Here is a 20,967-nt window from a genome sequence, read left to right as displayed (position 1 = left end):
TCAATTGTCATGTTTTTTAGGGCCTTATGTTCTGTTGGGTTTCAACCAACCTGTTTTTTTTGAGTAAAATTTTGCATTCCAAAATCATTGCCTACTTGAGTGGGGTGTTTTTTTTGTTTTTGTTTTTGGGGTTTTTTTTGTTTTTTGTTTTGCTGGCAATGAATTCTAGGTAGAAGTATAATAGGCTTCTAATTATTAGTATTTGAGACCACATTCTATTGCAGGCACAAGTTGTGGGTGCAAAATTGTTGTTCCATGCCTCCCAAAACAGAAGCCAAGTCACTGAAAATCAGGCCTTAAAGTTTCAGGTAGACACAAACCTGTCCACGATTAGTCATGATGGATGAAATCCTGGCTCTATTGAAGTCAGGGAGAGTTGTCATTGAAGTCAATGAGACTAGGATTGTATCTTTTTGTATTTGTAGGTGGGAGTAAGTGTGGCTTATGGAGCACTTTCAGACTTGCATTAACAGTAGTTGAGAAAATTCCTATCGCACTCAGGACACAGTTTCTTCAAACGTTCTAACTTTATAAACATCAGTATAACATAGGTGCTCCCAATGAATAGAGGAAACATTTATAAACTGCAGGATTGTGAAGGACTATTGCGTTCTCGAGGGTCTGAAGTGAATGGGGGGGGAAGGTGGGGTTTTCGTGGCTAATTGAGGGTGATGTTTCTCCTTTCCATTTTGGAGACAGGAAAGGGACATAATGGCAAAGGAACTGCCAAGGCAGGCATGCTGGGAAGGTACCAGAGCACGTAACTTGGCAGTCTGTACCTCTCACACACATCCCTAAGCTAAAGGTGCCTGAGGGAAAACGTGAAGCCTCCTGTTTGCCCTTGACATTGGCACTGCTTGGTTCAGTAGACTGAGCCCTCGAGAGAAGCACCCCTATTTTTAGGGACCCTGTGAATAGATAAGAATATGCAAACTAGATCAGCTGGAGACGTGAGAGCTGCCCTGTGTACTTGTTTGGGTTTTGAAAGTCTGATACGCTGCATACAGGGAATGGAAATAACTGTAAATAAACCTGAAATTCCAGAGGGTTTTATTGGCTTAACTTGAGACTCCTGCTCAGTTTGTATATTTCCATAGACCATGACCCTGACATGTTAATAGTGCAACAGCTGTGTTGCTTCTCCTGTCTGGTTACTAGTATTGTCTGTTGTTTTTATTTATAACTGTTATTTATTTATGTATTTGTTACTTATACAGTGCCATATATGTACATGATACTTTACAAAGTCAATGAAGATGGAGGGTGAAATCCAGACTCGATAGAAGTAAATGGGAATTTTGCCATTGATTTCAGTGAGGCCATGACTTCACCCATGTCTCTGCCCCAAAATGTTTACATGTCTAAGTTAAGATGAGAACAGCAGAAAACTGTTTAAATGGCTTCAAAATAGTAATATTAGCTGAAGTAAATAACCAGACTTGGTTTAAAGAAAAAAACCAACATCCCTATCCTTCATGTTCTCTTACTATTTTTTCTTCCTTCTTTCAGTGATGCTCTGTGCATAACCTTGGGCAACTTCCAAGCAGTGGGTCTGTCATGACAGAGAGCAGCTGTGCAGGAGATGCACACAGTTCACCCTGAGAGCTTGGAAGAAAGGGATACTGCTTTTGATGTCAGGAGTCACCCTTAGCTGTGAGCCAGGGATGAGACTCCAGCAGGTGAAGAGACAGTAGATTAAAGTTCTCAGTGGCTGTGTTGGATCCAAGCTCAAGGACTTGAGATTTTCCATGTTAGCTTCCATCATCTATTTACTTCTCCTTGTTCCCTACACCTGTAGCACTATCTGCCACTCTCAGACTTTTTCACCCATCTTCAGGGTAAGCAATCCTGTGAGTGAGATAGGTAGTAAGACCAGGAGAGCAAGTGGGATGATTACTGCATTCAGGACCCTGAAGGAAGCTCCAGTCTTAGGGGGAGCGCCTGCCTTTGCTTCCTGCAGGTGCTGTCCTCCAATTTTCTTTCTCATTCCCACTCCTGGTCTCATTCCCACTCCTGGTCTCATTCCCAGGACTGATCAAGTTGCAGACTCTCTGGATGAATTAGGCTGAATATGTGTCAGCAGTCCTCAATAACATCAGCTGTGTCTTCTCCCTAAAGCAGGAAGTAAAGACAATCAGAAAAATACGATCTAACTTCAAAAATTAAGGAGGTTTAGTTTAAAATGCACTGATTGGGTCTCTTACTGCTTGTATAAAAAAGTGCTTCAAAAATCTACTTTAGGCAATAATAAATATGACACAGAAACAGTACCAGTACATCTCAGCTGATAATCACTAACACAATAGAATGCATTGCATGATTAGTTACTATGAAAGAGCACTCAAGGGTACTTGTTAGTATGCTAAATATCTAGTTTCAGTTCTAATTAATTTAAGCTGACAACTCAAAAGTGCTGATGGGCTTTTGAATAAAAAAGAGCCTGAATGAGCCAACTAGGGCTTGATGTAGCTAGAGAGAGAGCGCAAGCACATCAGATCAAAGCAGAAGTGTCACATTTTATAGCAGTTTCTGAGATTCTGGCATTGAAATGACACTGATGTCACTAGTAGAACAAGTCCTATCACAGTGCTATGTCAGTCATAAATTAAAACTAAAAACAATTTCTGCTCAAAACAATGAATGAGTGATTGGTCTTTGTGATGGGGTCTACAGGCCCCACAATGAACCAGGGCTGGGAGTAGAGCAATACTGGGCAAGGATGACTCCACCCGTCAACAGGTGCAGGGCATGCTCCGAGCAGAGGGACGGTTTAAAAGGACCCTGGTTGGCCCGAGAAGGGGAAGGTGCTGTTTGCTGCACCAGGAAGCAAGGCTGATGCTGAGAGCTGTGTCAGAAGTGGCAGCAACTTTGTGAAGGTTGCTCTAGGATTTGGATTCTCCATTCTTTGGGAGCTAAAAGAGATTGAACAGGAGGCTGAGACACCAAGGATTATCCTCCTAAGCCAGTGGCCGTCTTGCCCGAAACTGAGGAGCTCCAGACTGGTAGGAAGTGACCCAGGGGAAAACATAATTTGGGGTAGCTCAATAACTGGGCCAGATGTTTTGATAAACCCTTAGGGCCTTGAGTCAGGACCCAATAGAATGTGTAGGATTGGGTCCACCTCTGGGGGAGCAATCTGAGCATGTGCTGAGGGGGCAGTTTAAGGCTGCAGCCGGGGCACCCACTGGGATGACGAGGCTGGCAGAAACTGTACGACCACACCTTGACCTCTGGTCATTGGACCTTCCTGCAACAGAATTGAAAATGGATAAAGTGAATGGGCAGGGGATGGGTAAGAGCTTGTCCTGGGACATGGACACTGCTGGACCCAGACTGAAGAATTTCAATAACAAAAGTCTGCGACTGATCTAATTCTTCTTTGATCAGCACAGGTGAGGAGCACTAATGCCACCAAGTCTAAACCAATCCCTTTCCTTAGTTAGTGTACTCATACCAAGTTTGCTCAAAGTCATTTTTAGTTTTAAAGTGATGTATTCACTGTCATGGTACTGAGCAGTTTGTGTAAATGAGCAAAGGTAATGGCAAAAGGAGGAATGCAGGGTTGTGGTTCCTACTTAACATAGCTGTGTTTTGATGGGTGCTTTTTTCTTCTTGAGTTAATCAGCATCTTTATAAATAAAATGTACCCCATGGATGAGTCAAGATCTCTAGGTGTTGGGTTCTCTGCATATCCTATTCCCTCTCCTTTCTTTCCAATATTTGCTAGTGCCTCAGAAAAATGGATGCGATGTCCACACATTCCCCATCTTACATTTAAACTTTCTGTATTAAAGGTGGGCAAGTGAAAAAGTGAATCAAAATGTCTGGGATTAGGGAAGCAAAAGACCGATATCCTCTTGCAACTCCCATCAAAACCTTAAAATATGTCACGTTTCTAACAATTCTACTTGTGCCGCCTTTTCCGTTGCGCGCGCGCACACAAACGCAGGTTTTTTTGGGGGTAGTTTCTTCCCAAACTTCTGCTGTTCATAAGAGGTGTATCAGATACATTGACATCTTAGTTTGTGTGGTGATTTTGTTATGAATGAGGGTTTTTAAAGTTGTTGTTTCTGCTATAAGATGCCTCTGGCTCTTCTGCTTGGTTTTATAAAGTGCTTTTTCTTTAAGTTGCCAGCGACCTTTTGAGTTTTGGTGTATTCATTATGACAAAAACAGGGAAGATGGTAGCTGTGTATTCATTTTGATTTCTTTTCAAGACCAATGTTAGCCTGGCTATCCTTTCTTTGAGTTGCAAAACAGAATCTGAATTCCTTGGGTAAAATCCTGGCCCGAGGGGAATCAGTTTTTGAGTTTGATTGCATTTGTCACGAGCTGATTGCTCTTAGACTAGCTAGTGCCTCAACATAGGCAAAATATACTTCACTAAACAAGTGTTCCCCCAACTCTTGAAAGCTGAGCCTCCACTTCAGGAAAATGAAATCGATCACATCCTCTCTGTAACATCACTATACGTTAAAGGCCTATGTATTTTAATGTGTACATTGTCCATCATGGGATGGGCTATGCACATTTCACATTGGGAAGGCTCTTTTAGCAACCATAATATCTACAACAGAGGTGTCAAACTCATTTCATGTGGCAGGTCTGCCACTTGACTTTGGACACATTCAGGAAAAATAATTGAAATAGAAATTAAAAACCATGTTGGTAAGTACTTACATTCACCCTTTTATTTATTGATATTTCCTTTTCTTCAGCTAGCCAGGCTGGGATATCTGCTCTCCAGCATTTTTCAGTGCCATTTTCCCTCGCCTGGACAAATACCTTTTTTCTGTCAGACTTATGCCTCTCTAGTGCCTCTTAAACAGACCAAGTGGTTCTTAATCTGCATGCGAGGCTTGGCATGATTGCTGTGCCAGAGTCTGGACTATGGGGTGTGGTCTGTAGAACGCACCAGTGTGTTGTGCTCTAAGTCCTCTGTGTGGACCCTGCTGGCACACACAAAATGTTCCTTAGGGCACATTGACATAGTCCTGTCGGAAAGAGGTCTACATCAATGTATACTAGGAGGGTCTACACAGGGGAGATAGAGCGCACTGGTGCTCTCCAAGTCGCACTCCTGTAGCATGTGTCGTCATGCTGTCTGGAGTGGCTTACAAACAGGAATGCCAACCTCAGGGTGTACTGTCAAGAAACAGGGCAGAGACCCCGAACTGGTTGTATGTTCTATAGTTAAATTTCACCAACCCAGTAACAAGTGTGACTTCCTAAAGCACTACAACAGTCTTACCATGGAGTCACAGACAGTCCACTTGAGCCTCTTGCTTGCCACCCAGGAAAGTTGGACTTAGTGATAGATGGTTGCTATATACCAAAGATCACAAGATACTCCAGGTTGCTTCCAGGCCCAAGAAACCAGTCACTTACCCCAGGTCAATTAATACCTTACATCTCTCACCAAAGACAATACTTGTAGCCAGTTCTGTAATAAATGAATTAAAGATTTATTAACTAGTCATAAATTATTTATTACAATTTATTAGTTATTACAAGGTTAAAGCAGGCAAGCATATGTACACAAATGACTTAGTCTATGGTTTTAAAAGGTGACAGTGATAGTAATCTGTCAGCTCTGAATGTCTATTAGGGATAACCCAGGTTGACCCTGGAGATCTCTGCTTCTGTTTCGTAGCTTCAGCCCTGAGAGAGTCCAAACAGCCAAAGAGATGAAAAATTTTCTTGTCAGCTATTTTTATTTCCTTCTTCCAGAATTCAGGCTGATGGGACGAGCCCTTTTGCACATAGTCTCTTCATGGGCTCTAGGGTGTAATTAACAAAGTTCTTTGTGATGTCCCACAGTGGTCCCTTTAGTGTTTTGATAGCCATCTTCATGGGCAGGAGACGATCCCTCCTGACTGGGTGCACAGTTTCAGAGCAAACTTTTTTTTTTACAGTTATAAAGCAAAAACATAAATATTACCTTTATAGCAAGTAATAAAGATATAAGTGAGATTAATGTATGCAGCAATTTACATGCATTTCATAAAGTCTAACACTAAACACTTTGTTATAAGTCTAGTACCTATCTTAACCCTACCAACACACAGGTGAAACAGACTGGTTTCCAGCAATGAATGTGTTAATGCTTGGCCAACGCCTAAAGCCTTGAAAAGAGCTGGCACTTGGTCTGCCACATCACGAAGTGGACTCTGGATTGTGCAGAAAAAGCCCAAAGATTCATGGGAAGTCCTTGGGCTGGATGAAATTGTTCTGTGGGCAGGATCCTGCCAGAAGGCTATATATTTGACAACCCTAGCTAAAGACGTGCTTTTTAAAAAAAAAAAAAAAAAAAATAGCCTGAGACAATGGAATGGTGTGTCAGCACCACCTGCCTTCCCACCTAGTCTTTTGTCCACAGGGGCATGCGGTACACTGTGGGAAATGCTGCATTAGACAGTTGGCAAAATAGCAACACAGAGCTGCGTATTTACCTGCAATCACTTTAATTTATCTATTTCAGATATGTGCATTGCCACTGCAATTTCTCTCCTTATGATTCTGATCTGTGCGATGGCTACATATGGAGCATATAAGGTAATCGATACGATTAAACAAAAAGTTGATCTTCGTCCACCTAAATCATTCTGCCTATGAAACTCCTAACAAGCAGTTAAAACCCTGTCTCCTAACATTTTTTGTTGTTTGTTGTAAGATTTATATAACAATTTCATTTATCCTATGAGATTATAGGAAACCTTTACGTTTGTTGAGATCTGATTGTGTCAAGTGATGCCATGCTGATTGGGGGAATGCAAGACGAAGGCTGTCTCTACACCATGGAACTCACAGTGGCTCAGGTGTACCGCTGCAGCTGTGCCACTGTAAGGTCTCCCCCTGTAGCTGCCCTATGCCAGCAGGAGAGCTCCCCTAACGAGTGGTGGTAGCTATGTTGGCAGGAGAGCATCTCTCACCGACATAGCGCTGTTCACACCGGTGCTTTTGTCAGTGAAACTTTTGTTGGTCAGGGGTGTGGTTTTTTCACACTTTTTCGACCGACAAAAGTTTTACCGACAAAAGTGCTAACGTAGACATAGCCTAAGATTGTCTAACTGTATTCATTGTCTGCAGTTTCAAATGTGAGATCTTTTGGTACAATATGGGCAAACTTTAAACGGAAATGGCCAAATCTTGGTTTTTATAAAAGTGAATGGACTTTTTTCCCATTTACTTCTCTGGAACTGGGATTTGTCTCAAAGAATGTATTTATATTAATCCCACTCAAAAGTTTGGTATTTTAGGAAGCCAAGTCAGTACTGTGTGATTGATTTATTTTTTTTATTATTATTTTTAAACCTGTTCCTGTATAAGTTCTCAGTAGACTCATACACTTTAATTTATCTCAGTTTTGCTGCCCAGCATCTTTGGCTGCATATCATAATTTTTAGCAGATTTAACAAGTAATCTTCCCCCTGGGAAACACAGTTAAAGAGTATTTCATTGCATTGTTAGTTCCACTGTGGATTTTTGAAACATAAGGAAATAATAGTTTTATGCTTTAACCTGAAACTGTTCTTTTTTTATATTTTTATAGCAACATGCAGCCTGGATCATCCCTTTCTTCTGTTACCAGATCTTTGACTTCGCCCTCAACACGCTGGTTGCCATCAGTGTGCTCGTTTATCCAAACACAGTTCAAGACTATCTACGACAGCTGGTAAATCACTTTGAAGTGAACAGTCATTTTCATGATCTAGAGAAAACTTTGGAAACACATTTCATCCTGCATTCTAATCCAAGGCTTTTCCACTGACTTCCAGGACAGTCTTTGGCAAGTCATGCCCCCTCTCAGCTTTACTTTGCCAATCTGTAAAATGGGGTACTCGTTTACAGAGCCGCTGCTAGGCATAAGCAGACTAAACAATTGCTTAGAGCCCCAAGCAGCTCAAGGGAACCCCTTGTTTGCTTTTTATTATGTGTTTGGGGGTGGGTCAAAATGGGCTAGCACTGCCTCTGCTCATTTAATTACCTCACAGGAATGTTGGAAGGACTAATTAGTTAACATATTTGTATGCTGTCTTGAAGTTTTACAGGGCTATATAAGTGTGAACGTGATTAAAAGGCAGGGTCGCCTGCAATAGCAGGTGACTGGATTTGATGATGGAAGCCACAAGCCAAATAGGGAGATCTCTCACAGAGATAAGTGGGTGAGAGGAATGAGTGGTGTCTGGTTCGTTGTTAGGCTGATGCACAATTACCATTCCTCACCCAGAAGTTTCTGGAGGATATGGTAGTTTTGGGCATGCTCAGTAGGTTCCCTATAGCTGGACTCCTAGACACCATAGTAGCTGCTTAATAAAAGGATATGTGACCTGCGTGGGTTGGGAGAAGAAAAGCAGATTTTCTCTAACTTTGAATCATTTTGCAGCTGTCAGTTAACTTTCTAATGCAAAGAAGCACTGGCAGTGTTATAGAATGTTTTCCCTCCCAATTTCCTCTAACTACTTTCATTTTAATTGTATACCTTGAATGTTGTTTGATTTTATCCAAATTGTCTTAGTTAAATTGTTTTCACTGATATAGTTCACCAACTCTTTTTTATATATATATATATATATATATATATATATATATATATATATATATATATATATATAAACTGTGATGATGGGGAAAGGGTCATCTATATTTTGCTAGACTCAGTTTTGTATTTTTCTTGTAACAGGGCTTTTCATATATATACTTAATACTGATTGGTGGGTTAATTAGTTAGCTGACTAGCTAATTGAATAGTTCCACAGTCCAGCAGATGAGGAGAAAAAGTCTTCATGAATTCCAGTTGGAGATTTCTGCAAGCAAGAGGAGAGATATTGTTGCAGTGCTTTTGACACAGCAGACTGTACAGAGTTGGTGAATAAAGACTAATTTGGGGGGAACTCAATCTAATATGTCAGAGGGATAAATACCGGAGAGGGAGAGGAATTATTTAAGCTCAGTACCAATGTGGATACAACAACAAATGGATATAAACTGGCCACCAGGAAGTTGAGGCTTGAAATTAGACAAAGGTTTCTAACCATCAGAGGAGTGAAGTTCTGGAATAGCCTTCCAAGGGAAGCAGTGGGGGCAAAAGATCTATCTGGCTTTAAGATTAAACTCGATAAGTTTATGGAGGAGATGATATGATGGGATAACATGGTTTTGGTAATTAAATATTCATGGTAAATAGGCCCAATGGCCTGTGATGGGATATTAGATGGGATGGGATCTGAGTTACCCAGGAAAGAATTTTCTGTAGTATCTGGCTGGTGAATCTTGCCCATATGCTCAGGGTTTAGCTGATTGCCATATTTGGGGTCGGGAAGGAATTTTCCTCCAGGGCAGATTGGAAGAGGTCCTGGAGGTTTTTCGCCTTTCTCTGTAGCATAGGGCATGGGTCACTTGCTGGAGGATTCTCTGCTTCTTGAAGTCTTTAAACGACAATTTGAGGACTTCAATAGCTCAGACATAGGTGAGAGGTTTTTCGGAGGAGTGGTGGGTGAGATTCTGTGGCCTGCGTTGTGCAGGATGTCAGACTAGATGATCATAATGGTCCCTTCTGACCTAAATATCTGTGAATCTATGAATAAGTTTTTGGAACTCTGAGTTACTTCTCACTGTGTTTGTGTGGGTTAACCTCTTTAGATTTACTAAAAAAAAGGACTTGTGGCACCTTAGAGACTAGCCAATTTTGTTTGAGCATAAGCTTTCGTGAGCTACAGCTCACTTCATCGGAAGCATTCAGTGGAAAAAATCCGATGAAGTGAGCTGTAGCTCACAAAAGCTTATGCTCAAACAAAATTGGTTAGTCTCTAAGGTGCCACAAGTACTCCTTTTCTTTTTGCAGATACAGACTAACATGGCTGCTACTCTGAAACCTGTCTTTAGATTTACTGTTTCTTTTGTTTATATTTATATATAACTGAAGATAATGTTTGTGGATGATCAAGTAGCCTGGTTCTGTAATAGAAATTAAGCCTCTGTCTGTCTGTCTGTCTGTCTGTCTGTCTGTCTGTCTGTCTGTCTGTCTGTCTGTCTGTCTGTCTGTCTGTCTGTCTGTCATCGTAAGATCTTATGAAGTTGGTACTTAATTCTTAAATTCATTCCTTTTTGTTCTTTTTGACCTTGTGCAATCTTTGCTGAAAACCCTCAATTACTGAATTCTGAGTCACCATGTACTTTTCTATAGGAGTTCTGTTTAAGCACTAGGACACTGGTTCTCAAATTTTTGTACCGGTGGCCCCTTTCACATAGCAAGCCTCTGACTGTGACACCCACCCCCCTTTATAAATTAAAAACACTTTTTTTTATATATGTTTAACACCATTATAAATGCTGGCGGCAAAGCCAGGTTTGGGGTGGAAGCTGACAGCTTGCAACCCACCCCCAATGTAATTACCTCATGACCCTCTGAGGGGTCCCGACCCCCAGTTTGAGAACCCCTGCACTACGAGAAGGGCAGTGAAGTAAGCTCTAGCCACCGAAAGGTTACAGGACTGGAAGGGGGACCTTGTGTCATTATGTTCCTAAACATCATTAGCATTATTTTATGTTGGAGAAGGAGTATATTGAGAGAAGCAGATGGTTAGAGGATTGATATTGGATTCAGAATCATTGGTTGAAATCAGCCCAGCTCGGTTATTATTTCATGACTATTTGGTTGCCTGTGTGAATGGACTTGGTGGTTTCAGCCCAGATTCTAGTGGGCAAGAGTTTGCATCACAAAAAGCAACTGTTCCATTTGGCACCTTCATTGTTAGGTGTCTCAGGAGAAAGTCTGGGGGCAGAGAGTTTGTTACTAGAAAATGTTATTGCAAAATTTAACTGGCTGAACACTGTTTGCCCTGATCTATGCAAGACAGCCAATCAGCCAGCATCATATGAGCCAATGTGCTTCTCAAACCCTAATGTTATCTTGTGATGACGAGCCTTGAATGGGCTGACCTATTCACACCCCAAGAGTTGGCCCCTCCAGGTCAGGGTTGAGACAGAGTTACAGAGCACTGAGCGGAAACTTAGTTTGCAGCTGTCTCACAAAATTTACCTGGAAAAATTGAATTCAAATTGTCTTGGATATGAATTCTGTCACTGGATGGAAAACTAGCTAGAGAACTGTAAATAAAGAGTAATGAGAAGCAGCAGGCAGAGTAATGATGAACACTAATGTACCAAGTCGTGGGAGGTGGCATTCTATCAAGTCAATGAGTGGGGTATCACAGGAATCTTGCTCTCCTAAATATCCTCTGTAGTGATCTGGATGCAGGAGTACAGGCCATTTTAAAGAAATTCACAGATGAAATTACACTTGGAAGTGAAGGCAGAAGAATAAGTCAAACGACAAATAGATTACAAACGTGGGTGGGAAATAACAAAATAAGATTCAGCTTGGAAAAATTTAAGTCAGTGCATGTATGATAGAAGAAAAAATAATCCAAACCACAGATGCAGTGGAGGGGAAGTACCTGGAGAGAGCCCTAATGATTGAGAAAAAAGACTGTCAAAGAGAGAAGGAAAGAGAACTTCTATGCTCCCCCTCTTCGATTTAAGAGAGACAAAGCTATTAACTGTATAGGTTATTTTACAGAAAAATGGATGCCAAAGTGTTACAAACAATGCTGGTATATGCGATATGTTTGTCTTTTAAAACTATTGGGGATGTGATTTTTGTGGTGTGTGTGTGTGTGGATGGATTGAGAGGGCTTGGCAAACATGGTTAGGAGAAGGGGCATAGAAGCCCCAGCTTCCCATGTGTAGGGAATGGGAATAGCTTGTTTAATCTGTTTTTTATTAGTGTTGATTTTTGTCTCTGAATATTTTCATATCTGTTTTTGTGCGAAACCCTGTGGTCTTGGTGTGTGCTTAGTAGTATTAGAGATGTAATTTGCCATGCTGGCAAAGTATTCTCTTACAGAATTCCAGAAAACTAGCAGGAAACATACATGTGCTTTTGCTATTTTCATCACCTTTTAGTTACAAAAGGATTTATTTGTCTACATTCTTGGAAATGACACTAATATTTAAAAAAAAAAATTTGGAGAGACTCTTCAGACTCCCTCCCCTCCTAAAGCATCTAGTGCTGCTCTTGGAGAGACAATACTGGACTAGATGGATGATGGGTGTTATACAGTGTGGCAATTCCTACCTTTATTTCACCTCCCAGCCACAAGAACTTCATCTCTCTCTTGCTTGACTGGTTACAGGTCTATGGATAAAAGTGATAGGATAAAAAAAAAAAAGCTACATCATTTTTTAATCAAGCAGTCATGCAGCCCAACAGACTACATTCAGTGGCTGTACCTTTATTTGTATTGCTCTGGTGAATTGAAAGGTGTGGAACCAGCAGGTGCACAGGACCCACTCCTGTGAGGTTCTTAGGGCTCCAAGTTGCCACTCCCCTCAGAGGAGGTCCAAAGTTTGTAGCTGGTTTGTGGGATTCTTACCTGGCATCCCCCTCTGTGCCATTACCTGTGGACAGTGCTTGTTTTTTAGGTTGCATTCAGTTTGACAAATATTCTCAGCCTGATTCTCATTTACAGTAAGGCCTCTCTCATAACTGCTCTGGCAGCATAAAGGGTGACTGTAAAGTGGCAGTGAATTCATGCTCACTTTAAGGTCCCTTTACATAGCCAGAGCAGAGAACAGGTACCTTAATATAAATGAGAATTAGGTTGTCTGTCATATTCCTGCACTAGATATAGACTGTGTACAGAGTTTGCTTCTTAGCCCTGGTCTACACTACGCGTTTAGGTCGAATTTAGCATAGTTAGATCGATTTAGCCCTGCACCCGTCCACATGACGAAGCCATTTTTGTCGACTTAGCGCTAAAATCAACCTCGCTGGGTTGAATTTGGGGTAGTGTGGATGCAATTCGACAGTGTTGGCCTCCGGGAGCTATCCCAGAGTGCTCCATTGTGACCACTCTGGACAGCACTTTCAACTCAGAAGCACTAGCCAGGTACACAGGAAAAGCCCCGTGAACTTTTGAATTTCATTTCCTGTTTGGCCAGCGTGGCAAGCTCATCAGCACAGGTGACCATGCAGTCCCAGAATCGCAAAAGAGCCCCAGCACAGACCGAACGGGAGACACTGGACCTGATCGCTGTATGGGGAGTCGAATCCGTGCTATCAGAACTGTGTTCCAAAAGACGAAGTATCAAAATATTTGAAAAAATCTCCAGGGGCATGATGGACAGAGGCTACAACAGGGACCCGCAGCTGTGCTGCGTAAAAAATTAAGGAGCTCAGGCAAGCCTACCAAAGAGGCAAATGGCAACTCCAGGTCAGAGCCCCAGACATGCCACTTCTATGATGAGCTGCATGCAATTCTAGGGGATGCCCCTACCACTACCCTACCCCTGTACGTGGACTCCTGCAAGGGGGGAGTCTCATGCAACAAGGATCAGGATTTTGGGGATGAGGAAGATGAGATGGAGGATGAAACAGTTTTCCACGATAGCCAGGAACTGTTTATCACTCTGGAGCCAATACCCTCGCAACCCAGGTTCACGGAACATGAAGCCAGAGAAGGCGCCTCTGGTGAGTGTACCTTTGTAAATATAATGCATGGTTTAAAAGCAAGCGTGTTTAATGATTGATTTTCCCTGAAGACTTGGGATGCATTCGTGGCTAGTACAGCTACTGGAAAAGTCTGTTAACGTGTCTGGGGATGGAGCGGAAATCCTCCAGGGACATCCTCAGGAGAGCTTCATGGAGGTACTCCCAAAGCCTTTGCAAAAGGTTTCTGGGGAGGGAGCCTTATTCCGTCCTCCATGGTAGTAGGACACTTTACCATGCCAGGCCAGTAGCACGTAGTCTGGAATCATTGCATAACAAAGCATGGCAGCGTATGGTCCCAGTGTTTGCTGGCATTCAAGCAACATCTGTTCTTTATCTCTCTCTGTTATCCTCAGGAGAGTGATATCATTCACGGTCACCTGGTTGAAATAGGGGAATTTTATTAAGGGGACATTCAGAGGTGGCCATTCCTCCTGGGCTGTTTGCCTGTGGCTGAAAAGACATCATCCCCGCCGTTAGCTACGCGGTGGGGGAGGGTTGAAGCGATCATGCCAGAGAACTGGGTGTGTGTATGTGGGGGGGGGGTATGGGAAATGAGGTATGTGGGTGCTTGGTATGGGAAATGAGGGCGCTGCTGTTTGAAACCATTCCCACATGTTATGAAGGTTGAAGAAGCCAAAAAACTGTGGCTTACCATGGCTGCCTGCAAGCCGAATTCTGTTGCCCGGCCCTGCATGTGTGATCTCTCACACCAAACCAGCAGGCCCTCAATATAAGAGACAAAATGTGACCTTGTACCAAAAGCACACGTGCTATGTAATGTTAACAGCTTGATTCACTGTGAAAGTCTACCCATTGTTCTCTAAAATGTCTTTTTAAATACTACTCTCCCTTTTTTTCCTCCCGCAGCTGCAAATGTTTCAACGCTCCCCTTATCTCCGTCCCAGAGGCTAGCGCAGATAAGAAGGCGAAAAAAACGCTCTCACAATGAAGTGTTCTCTGAGCTCATGCAGTCCTCCCTCACTGAAAGAGCTCAGTAGAATGCATGGAGGCAAACAATGTCAGAGTCCAGGAAAGCGGGAAATGAACGCGAGGACAGGAGGGATGAGCAAGAGGAGAGGAGGCGGGAGCAAGATGAGAGGAGGCAGGATGCAATGCTGAGGCTACCGTACGATCAAACTGATAAGCTCCAGCATACGGTTGAGCTGCAGGAAAGGCAGCAGGAGCACTGACCGCCACTGCAGCCCCTGTATAACCGCCCTCCCTCCTCTCCAAGTTCCATAGCCTCTTCACCAGATGCCCAAGAACGCGGGAGGGGGCTCCAGGCACCCAATCACTCCACCCCAGAGGACTGCCCAAGCAACAGAAGGCTGGCATTCAATAAGTTTTTTTGAAGTGCAGTGTGGCCTTGTCCTTTCCTCCTCCCTTCCTCCACCACCCCATCCCTCCTGGGCTACATTGGCGGTTATCCCCCTATTTGTGTGATGAATTAATAAAGAATGCATGAATTTGAAACAACAAGGATTTTATTGCCTCTGCAAGCGGTGATCGAAGGGGGGGGAGGGGAAGGTGCTTAGCTTACAGAAAAGTAGAGTGAACCCCCGGGGGGCTCCATCAAGGAGAAACAAACAGAACTTTCACACCGTAGCTTGGCAGTCATGAAACTGGTTTTCAAAGCTTCTCTGATGCGCAGCATGCCCTGCTGTGCTCTTCTTACTGCTCTGGTGTCTGGCTGCGCGTAATAAGCGGCCAGGTGATTTGCCTCAACCTCCCACCCCACTATAAACATCTCCCCCTTACTCTCACAGATATTGTGGAGCACACAGCAAGCAGCAATAACAATGGGAATATTGGTTTTGCTGAGGTCTAACCGAGTCAGTAAATTGTGCCAGCATGCTTTTAAATGTCCAAATGCACATTCTACCACCATTCTGCACTTGCTCAGCCTATAGCTGAACTGCTCCTTACTACTGTCCAGGGTGCTTGTGTATGGCTTCATGAGCCATGGCATTAAGGGGTAGGCTGGGTCCCCAAGGATAACTATAGGCATTTCAACATCCCCAATGGTTATATTCTGGTCTGGAAAGTAAGTCCCTTCCTGCAGCTGTTGAACCAGACCAGAGTTCCTGAAGATGCGAACATCATGTACCTTTTCCCTGCCATCCCACGTTGATGTCGGCGAAATGTCCCTTGTGATCCACCAGTGCTTGCAGCACCATTGAAAAGTACTCTTTGCGGTTTATGTACTGGCTGCCAAGGTGCTCCGGTGCCAAGGGATATGGGTTCCGTCTATTACCCCACCACAGTTAGGGAATCCCATTGCAGCAAAGTCATCCACTATGACCTGCACATTTCCCAGAGTCACTACCCTTGATAGCAGCAGCTCAGTGATTGCACTGGCTACTTGGATCACAGCAGCCTCCACAGTAGATTTGCCCACTCCAAATTGATTCCCAACTGACTGGTAGCTGTCTGGCATTGCAAGCTTCCAGAGGGCTATCACCACTCGCTTGTGAACTGTGAGGACTGCTCTCATCTTTGTATTTTTGTGCTTCAGGGCAGGGGAAAGCAAGTCACAAAGTTCCATGAAAGTGCCCTTACGCATGTGAAAGTTTCGCAGCCACTGGGAATCATCCCAGACCCGCAATACTATGCGGTCCCACCAATCTGTGCTTGTTTCCCGGGCCCAGAATCTGTGTTTCACGGCATGAGCATGCCCTATTGCCACGAGGATGCCCAAATTGCTGGGGCCTGTACTTTGAGAGAAGTCTGTGTCCATGTTCTCATCACTCTTGTCACCGCACTGCTGTCACCTCCTCACTTGCTTTTGCGGGTTCTGGTTCTGCACGTACTGCAGGATAACTGCTGCGGTGATCTCCATGCTTGCCGTGGTATGGTGTCTGCAGGAGAGCAGAGTTGCAGCAGAAATGGTGGTTGACGACAGATGCCATGAGAATAGATATTTATAGAGAATGAGAGGACCTGCGAGGGGGTTCATGAGAGCAGAGTTGCAGCAGAAGCATTGGAGGATGATGGTTAGCACAGAGCACATTTCCCGAGGAACACACATACCCGGGACCCCATAACAGACAACATGGAGAAATTTTGCCATTGAGACAATAACAGCAGAGCAGAATTGCAGCGGAATCACTGGATGATGACGGTTAGCAGTCCTACCACACCGTCTGCTGAAAGCCATATGGTGTCCACATGGGGGGAAAAAAGCGCAAAATGATTGTCTGCTGTTGCTTTCACGGAGGGAGGAGCGACTGATGACGCGTACCCAAAACCACCTGCAACAATGTTTTTGCCCCATCAGGCGTTGGGAGCTTAACCCAGAATTCCAATGGGCGGCAGAGACTGTGGGATAGCTACCCACAATGCAATGCTCCAAAAGTCGACGCTAGCCACGGTACTGTGGATGCACTCCACCGACTTAATGCACTTAGTGGGGACACACACAATCGACTGTATACAATCGCTTCTATAAAAATCGACTTCTATAAATTCAACCTAATTTCATAGTGTAGACGTATCCTTAGTAAGATACCACATGTGTTCATCGTAAGGTCCTTAACCACTGTCAGGTTTGGCTGAGGTTAGCTTAAGGTAGGTATTTTTACACACTGCCACCTAGTGGCTGAACAGTATAATACAGCTTAGCATTGCATCACATCTCCGCTTAAGTTTTACATCCCTACCATTTACACTCTCATGCTCTTTGTCTGTTAAGTGTCTCTGAATCATACTAGCTTTCTAATTATATGACTTGAACACATAACTTGATTATCTGGCTGTCCATTATTTACAACAGGCTGTGGTTGGTTTGGAATCTTTGAGTCGTCTTATTCTGATCCACCATCTTTAGAGTTGGCTCTGATTGTTCTTTCTGAGGAACAAACTGTAGCTATCAGCTGTTTCTGTTGAATTCTCTGCTGTTAGTCTCAGCCGCATACGATATGGACAATGAATTCTTTTTCTCCATGACAGCTGGAGTTGTCCGTCCTTTTTCTTTGTCCAATTTGACATACACACAGTCACCAGGTTCTAGACCCGGCAGTTTGCTAACTAAGCGATGTCTGTTGTAAAAGCAGGAGTGGGATGGGGCATGCTCGGGGGAGGGGGCAGAAAGAGGCGGGGTGGGAAGAGGCAGGGGTAAGGGTTTGGGGGAAGAGATGGAGTGAGGGCGGGGCCTGGGCCTGGGCCTGAGCATCCCTGGACAAAGAAAAAAGCCAGCACCTATGTGCTGGACTATATCCAGTAAAAGGCTGGCCTTACCATGAGGCGAACTGAGGTGGCTGCCTTAGGTGCCAGACTCTGGGGGGCACCACTAGGACCCAGACTCTGGGGGGCACCACTAGGACCCAGACTCTGGGGGGCACCACTAGGACCCAGACTCTGGGGGGCACCACTAGGACCCAGAGTGTAGAAAATTGTCTGCTGCTGGTGCATATGTATTCTCTCTGCTCTAGATGCACAGAGATGGTGGAGTGCTGGGCTGGAGGAAGGAGGGTACAAGAGACATAGGCAGGCAGGAGAAAAGGTGAGAATGTATAACAGAAAGCAGCAGGAGCTGCAGGGAGAGATAGGAGGAGGAGCAGCCTCTTATGTACTTCTCTAGCACCCCCAGAAGCCTGGACTGATTAAGACCAGCTTCTCAGGGAGTTTCCTATTTCCTGCTGCTTCCCTGAACCCACTTGAGAAGAACAGGCAGTCAATTGAAGTAGTAGGAGCCAATTAGGCCCTTAAGATGCTGATATCTTCCCTCACTCAGGCCCTGCTACCAGCCTGCTTATTTGTCCCCTTCAATTGAGTGTTGAGAGCCATTATAGATGGCACAGAACAGCAGTCATGAGTGACAGAAGAAAACGCCCCTCTGGGGCAGCATTCAGAAAAAGCAAGCAAGCAAAGGAAGCTTTTCTATCTAAGCAGGAAGGAGGTCTCCTGAGATATATAGGCACACATGTTCATGGTGAGCCTTCCAGCCCCAGTGAGGATGTAGGTGGTGAGGAGATGCCTGATCTTCCAGTTAGTCAGAGTGCAGGTGACCCGGCAGCTACTGCAGCATCCATATCTCCATCTCAAATGGATGTAACCATGCACATTCCTGAAGAAAAGTGTAGATCAGAGAAGAGCGTGGTGGAGGCGCAAGAAACAGCTGCCGCTGAGTTTAGTTCCTTAAGTCTAGATGATTCAGGACTGTGGACCCACTTGAGCAGTAGCCTGAGAGACTTCCTTGTACTGCATGGGCCACAGCAAGTGGAAAACTTTCATGTTCCCCCGATACAATGAAAATAGAAGTTTCCATCCAACACATTACTGACGTGAAATCCCCAATGGTGACAAAGTGGAGAGGCCATGGCTTATGTACTCAAAAACCCAGAATGCTGCATACTGTTTTTGTTGCAAACTCTTCCAGTCTAATGTTCCAGCCACATTGGGTTCCACAGGAACAAAGGACTGGAAAAATCTGGCTAGAAATCTGGCATGCATTGAGAAGGCAGCAAATCACCAGAGAGCATTCCATAGTTGGAAAGAGCTTGAGATGAGACTAAAGGTTAAAGGCCACCATAGATGATCAGCATCAACAGAAGATTGCATCAGAATCTCTTTACTGGCAAAATGTTCTGAAAAGGCTCATTGCCATTGTGAGAATGCTTGCTACCCAAAACCTAGCACTGCGTGGCACTTCAGATCAGCTGTATGTGCCAAACCATGGAAACTTCCTTAAAATTGTGGAGCTGATGGCGGAGTTTGATGCTGTACTCCAGGAGCATCTAAGAAGAGTCACCACCCAAGAAATGTATGCACACCACTACTTTGGGAAAAACAATTCAAAATGAGATCATACTGTGACAGTGCACCCCATAAGGCTTTATGGAAATATGCTTATGAATGTATATATGACATAACTGGAATATGTTTTATGCTACATATGCCATGTAACATATCTCTTTAAAGATTCTACTGAATCTATTAATCCTGTTTGGATGGATGTATCATTTTTGTATTCAAAGTTATGAATATTGGCTGTGTACTTGCTTGCTTTTTAAGTAGCCTTAGTAAAGCATTTGGTCAGTTTCTTGAGAAAGGAATGTGTAAATTAAGTACCTAGTCAAGAAGCACTTAACGAACAATGGATCTTGAAAGGTTCCAATCCACATAAGAAGTCTACATGAGGACGTTCAAGGTAGCATGTGAACAGTGGCTGGTACCTGTAAAAACTGAATCATGCATGGACATATGACTTGCCCAGGTGACTCCAAAACTCCATCTTGGAGCTGGACTTTGCATAGGAGAGAGGAGGGGGATATCCACCTACAAGAGAGAGTCTATTTAAACCCCTGGGAGACCCCTCCATTTTGTCTTCAGTGGCTCAAGTGATAGCCTCTCCACCATTGATACACCATTGCTGACTTCAGATCTGCCACAATCTTCTGTTTGACTTTTGTTGCCAGTAACTGTATGTGTGACAGGCTGGATCACAGAAACCCCCTTGGGGCTGCCAACTGATGTGCCAAGACTATTTCTGCCCCTGCTTTCCCTGCCCCAAGGATACCCGAAAGAAACTGGAACAAAGGACAGTAACTATGGGGGGTGTGAGTGATTGCTGGACCCAGACTAGAAGGAGACTAATCTATAAAAAGGAAGCTTACTGGAATTCCCCTGTGGGTGAGGTTTTATCGGTATTCAGTTTTCTTACGGTATTAAACATAGACTTGCATATTCTATTTTATTTTGCTTGGTAATTCACGTTCTGTGTCCTATTACTTGGAACCACTTAAATCCTACTTTCTGTATTTAATAAAATCACTTTTTACGTATTAATTAACGCAGAGTACTTGGGGGCGCAAACAGCTGTGCATACCTCTTTATCAGTGTTACAGAGGGTGAGCAATTTGAGTTTACCCTGTATAGGCTTTATACAGGGTAAAACGGATTTATTTGGGGTTTGGACCCCATTGGGAGTTGGGCATCTGAGTGTTAAAGACAGGAACGCTACTTAAGCTGCTTTCAGTTTATGCCTACAGCTGTTAGGGGATGTGGTTCAGACTGGGTCTGGGTTTGCAGCAGGCCACCGGGTCTGGCTCAAACCAGGCAGGGCACTGAAGTCCCAAGCTGGGAGGGCAGGGAAAGCAGGGGCAGAAATAGTCTTGGCACATCAGTTGGCAGCCCCAAGGGGGTTTCTGTGATCCAGCCTGTCACACATACAGTTACTGGCAACAAAAGTCAAACAGAAGATTGTGGCAGATCTGAAGTCAGCAAGGATATTCTGGACTGCACACCTGCATCTAGTGAGGCTGCTGAATTTTTTTAATGTAATTCAAAGCATCTATGTATTTTTCTCTGCATCAATTCATCGATGGCAAATTTTGAAGCAACATCTGGGAACATCCTCTCTGACACTGAAACCACTGAATGCCACATGATGGGAAGGTCGAGTGGAGACGATA

At 43.8% G+C, this 20,967-nt stretch overlaps 1 protein-coding gene across 1 annotated transcript in view; it reads left to right on the top strand.

The window, feature by feature from the left end:
• The window catches only part of LAPTM4B (lysosomal protein transmembrane 4 beta), a 125,970-nt gene that overhangs the window by 35,560 nt on the left and 69,443 nt on the right, over positions 1-20,967 (top strand). Inside the window, exons 3-4 of the mRNA XM_084620090.1 lie at positions 6,482-6,555; positions 7,553-7,675. Of these exons, the coding sequence (XP_084476216.1) occupies positions 6,482-6,555; positions 7,553-7,675 (197 nt within the window). The remainder of the gene's footprint in view (positions 1-6,481; positions 6,556-7,552; positions 7,676-20,967) is intronic.

Source organism: Lepidochelys olivacea (assembly GCF_965140295.1).
Source record: "Lepidochelys olivacea isolate rLepOli2 genome assembly, chromosome: 2".
Classification (NCBI taxonomy): Eukaryota; Metazoa; Chordata; order Testudines; family Cheloniidae; genus Lepidochelys; species Lepidochelys olivacea.
This window is presented reverse-complemented; position numbering and strand designations above follow the sequence as displayed.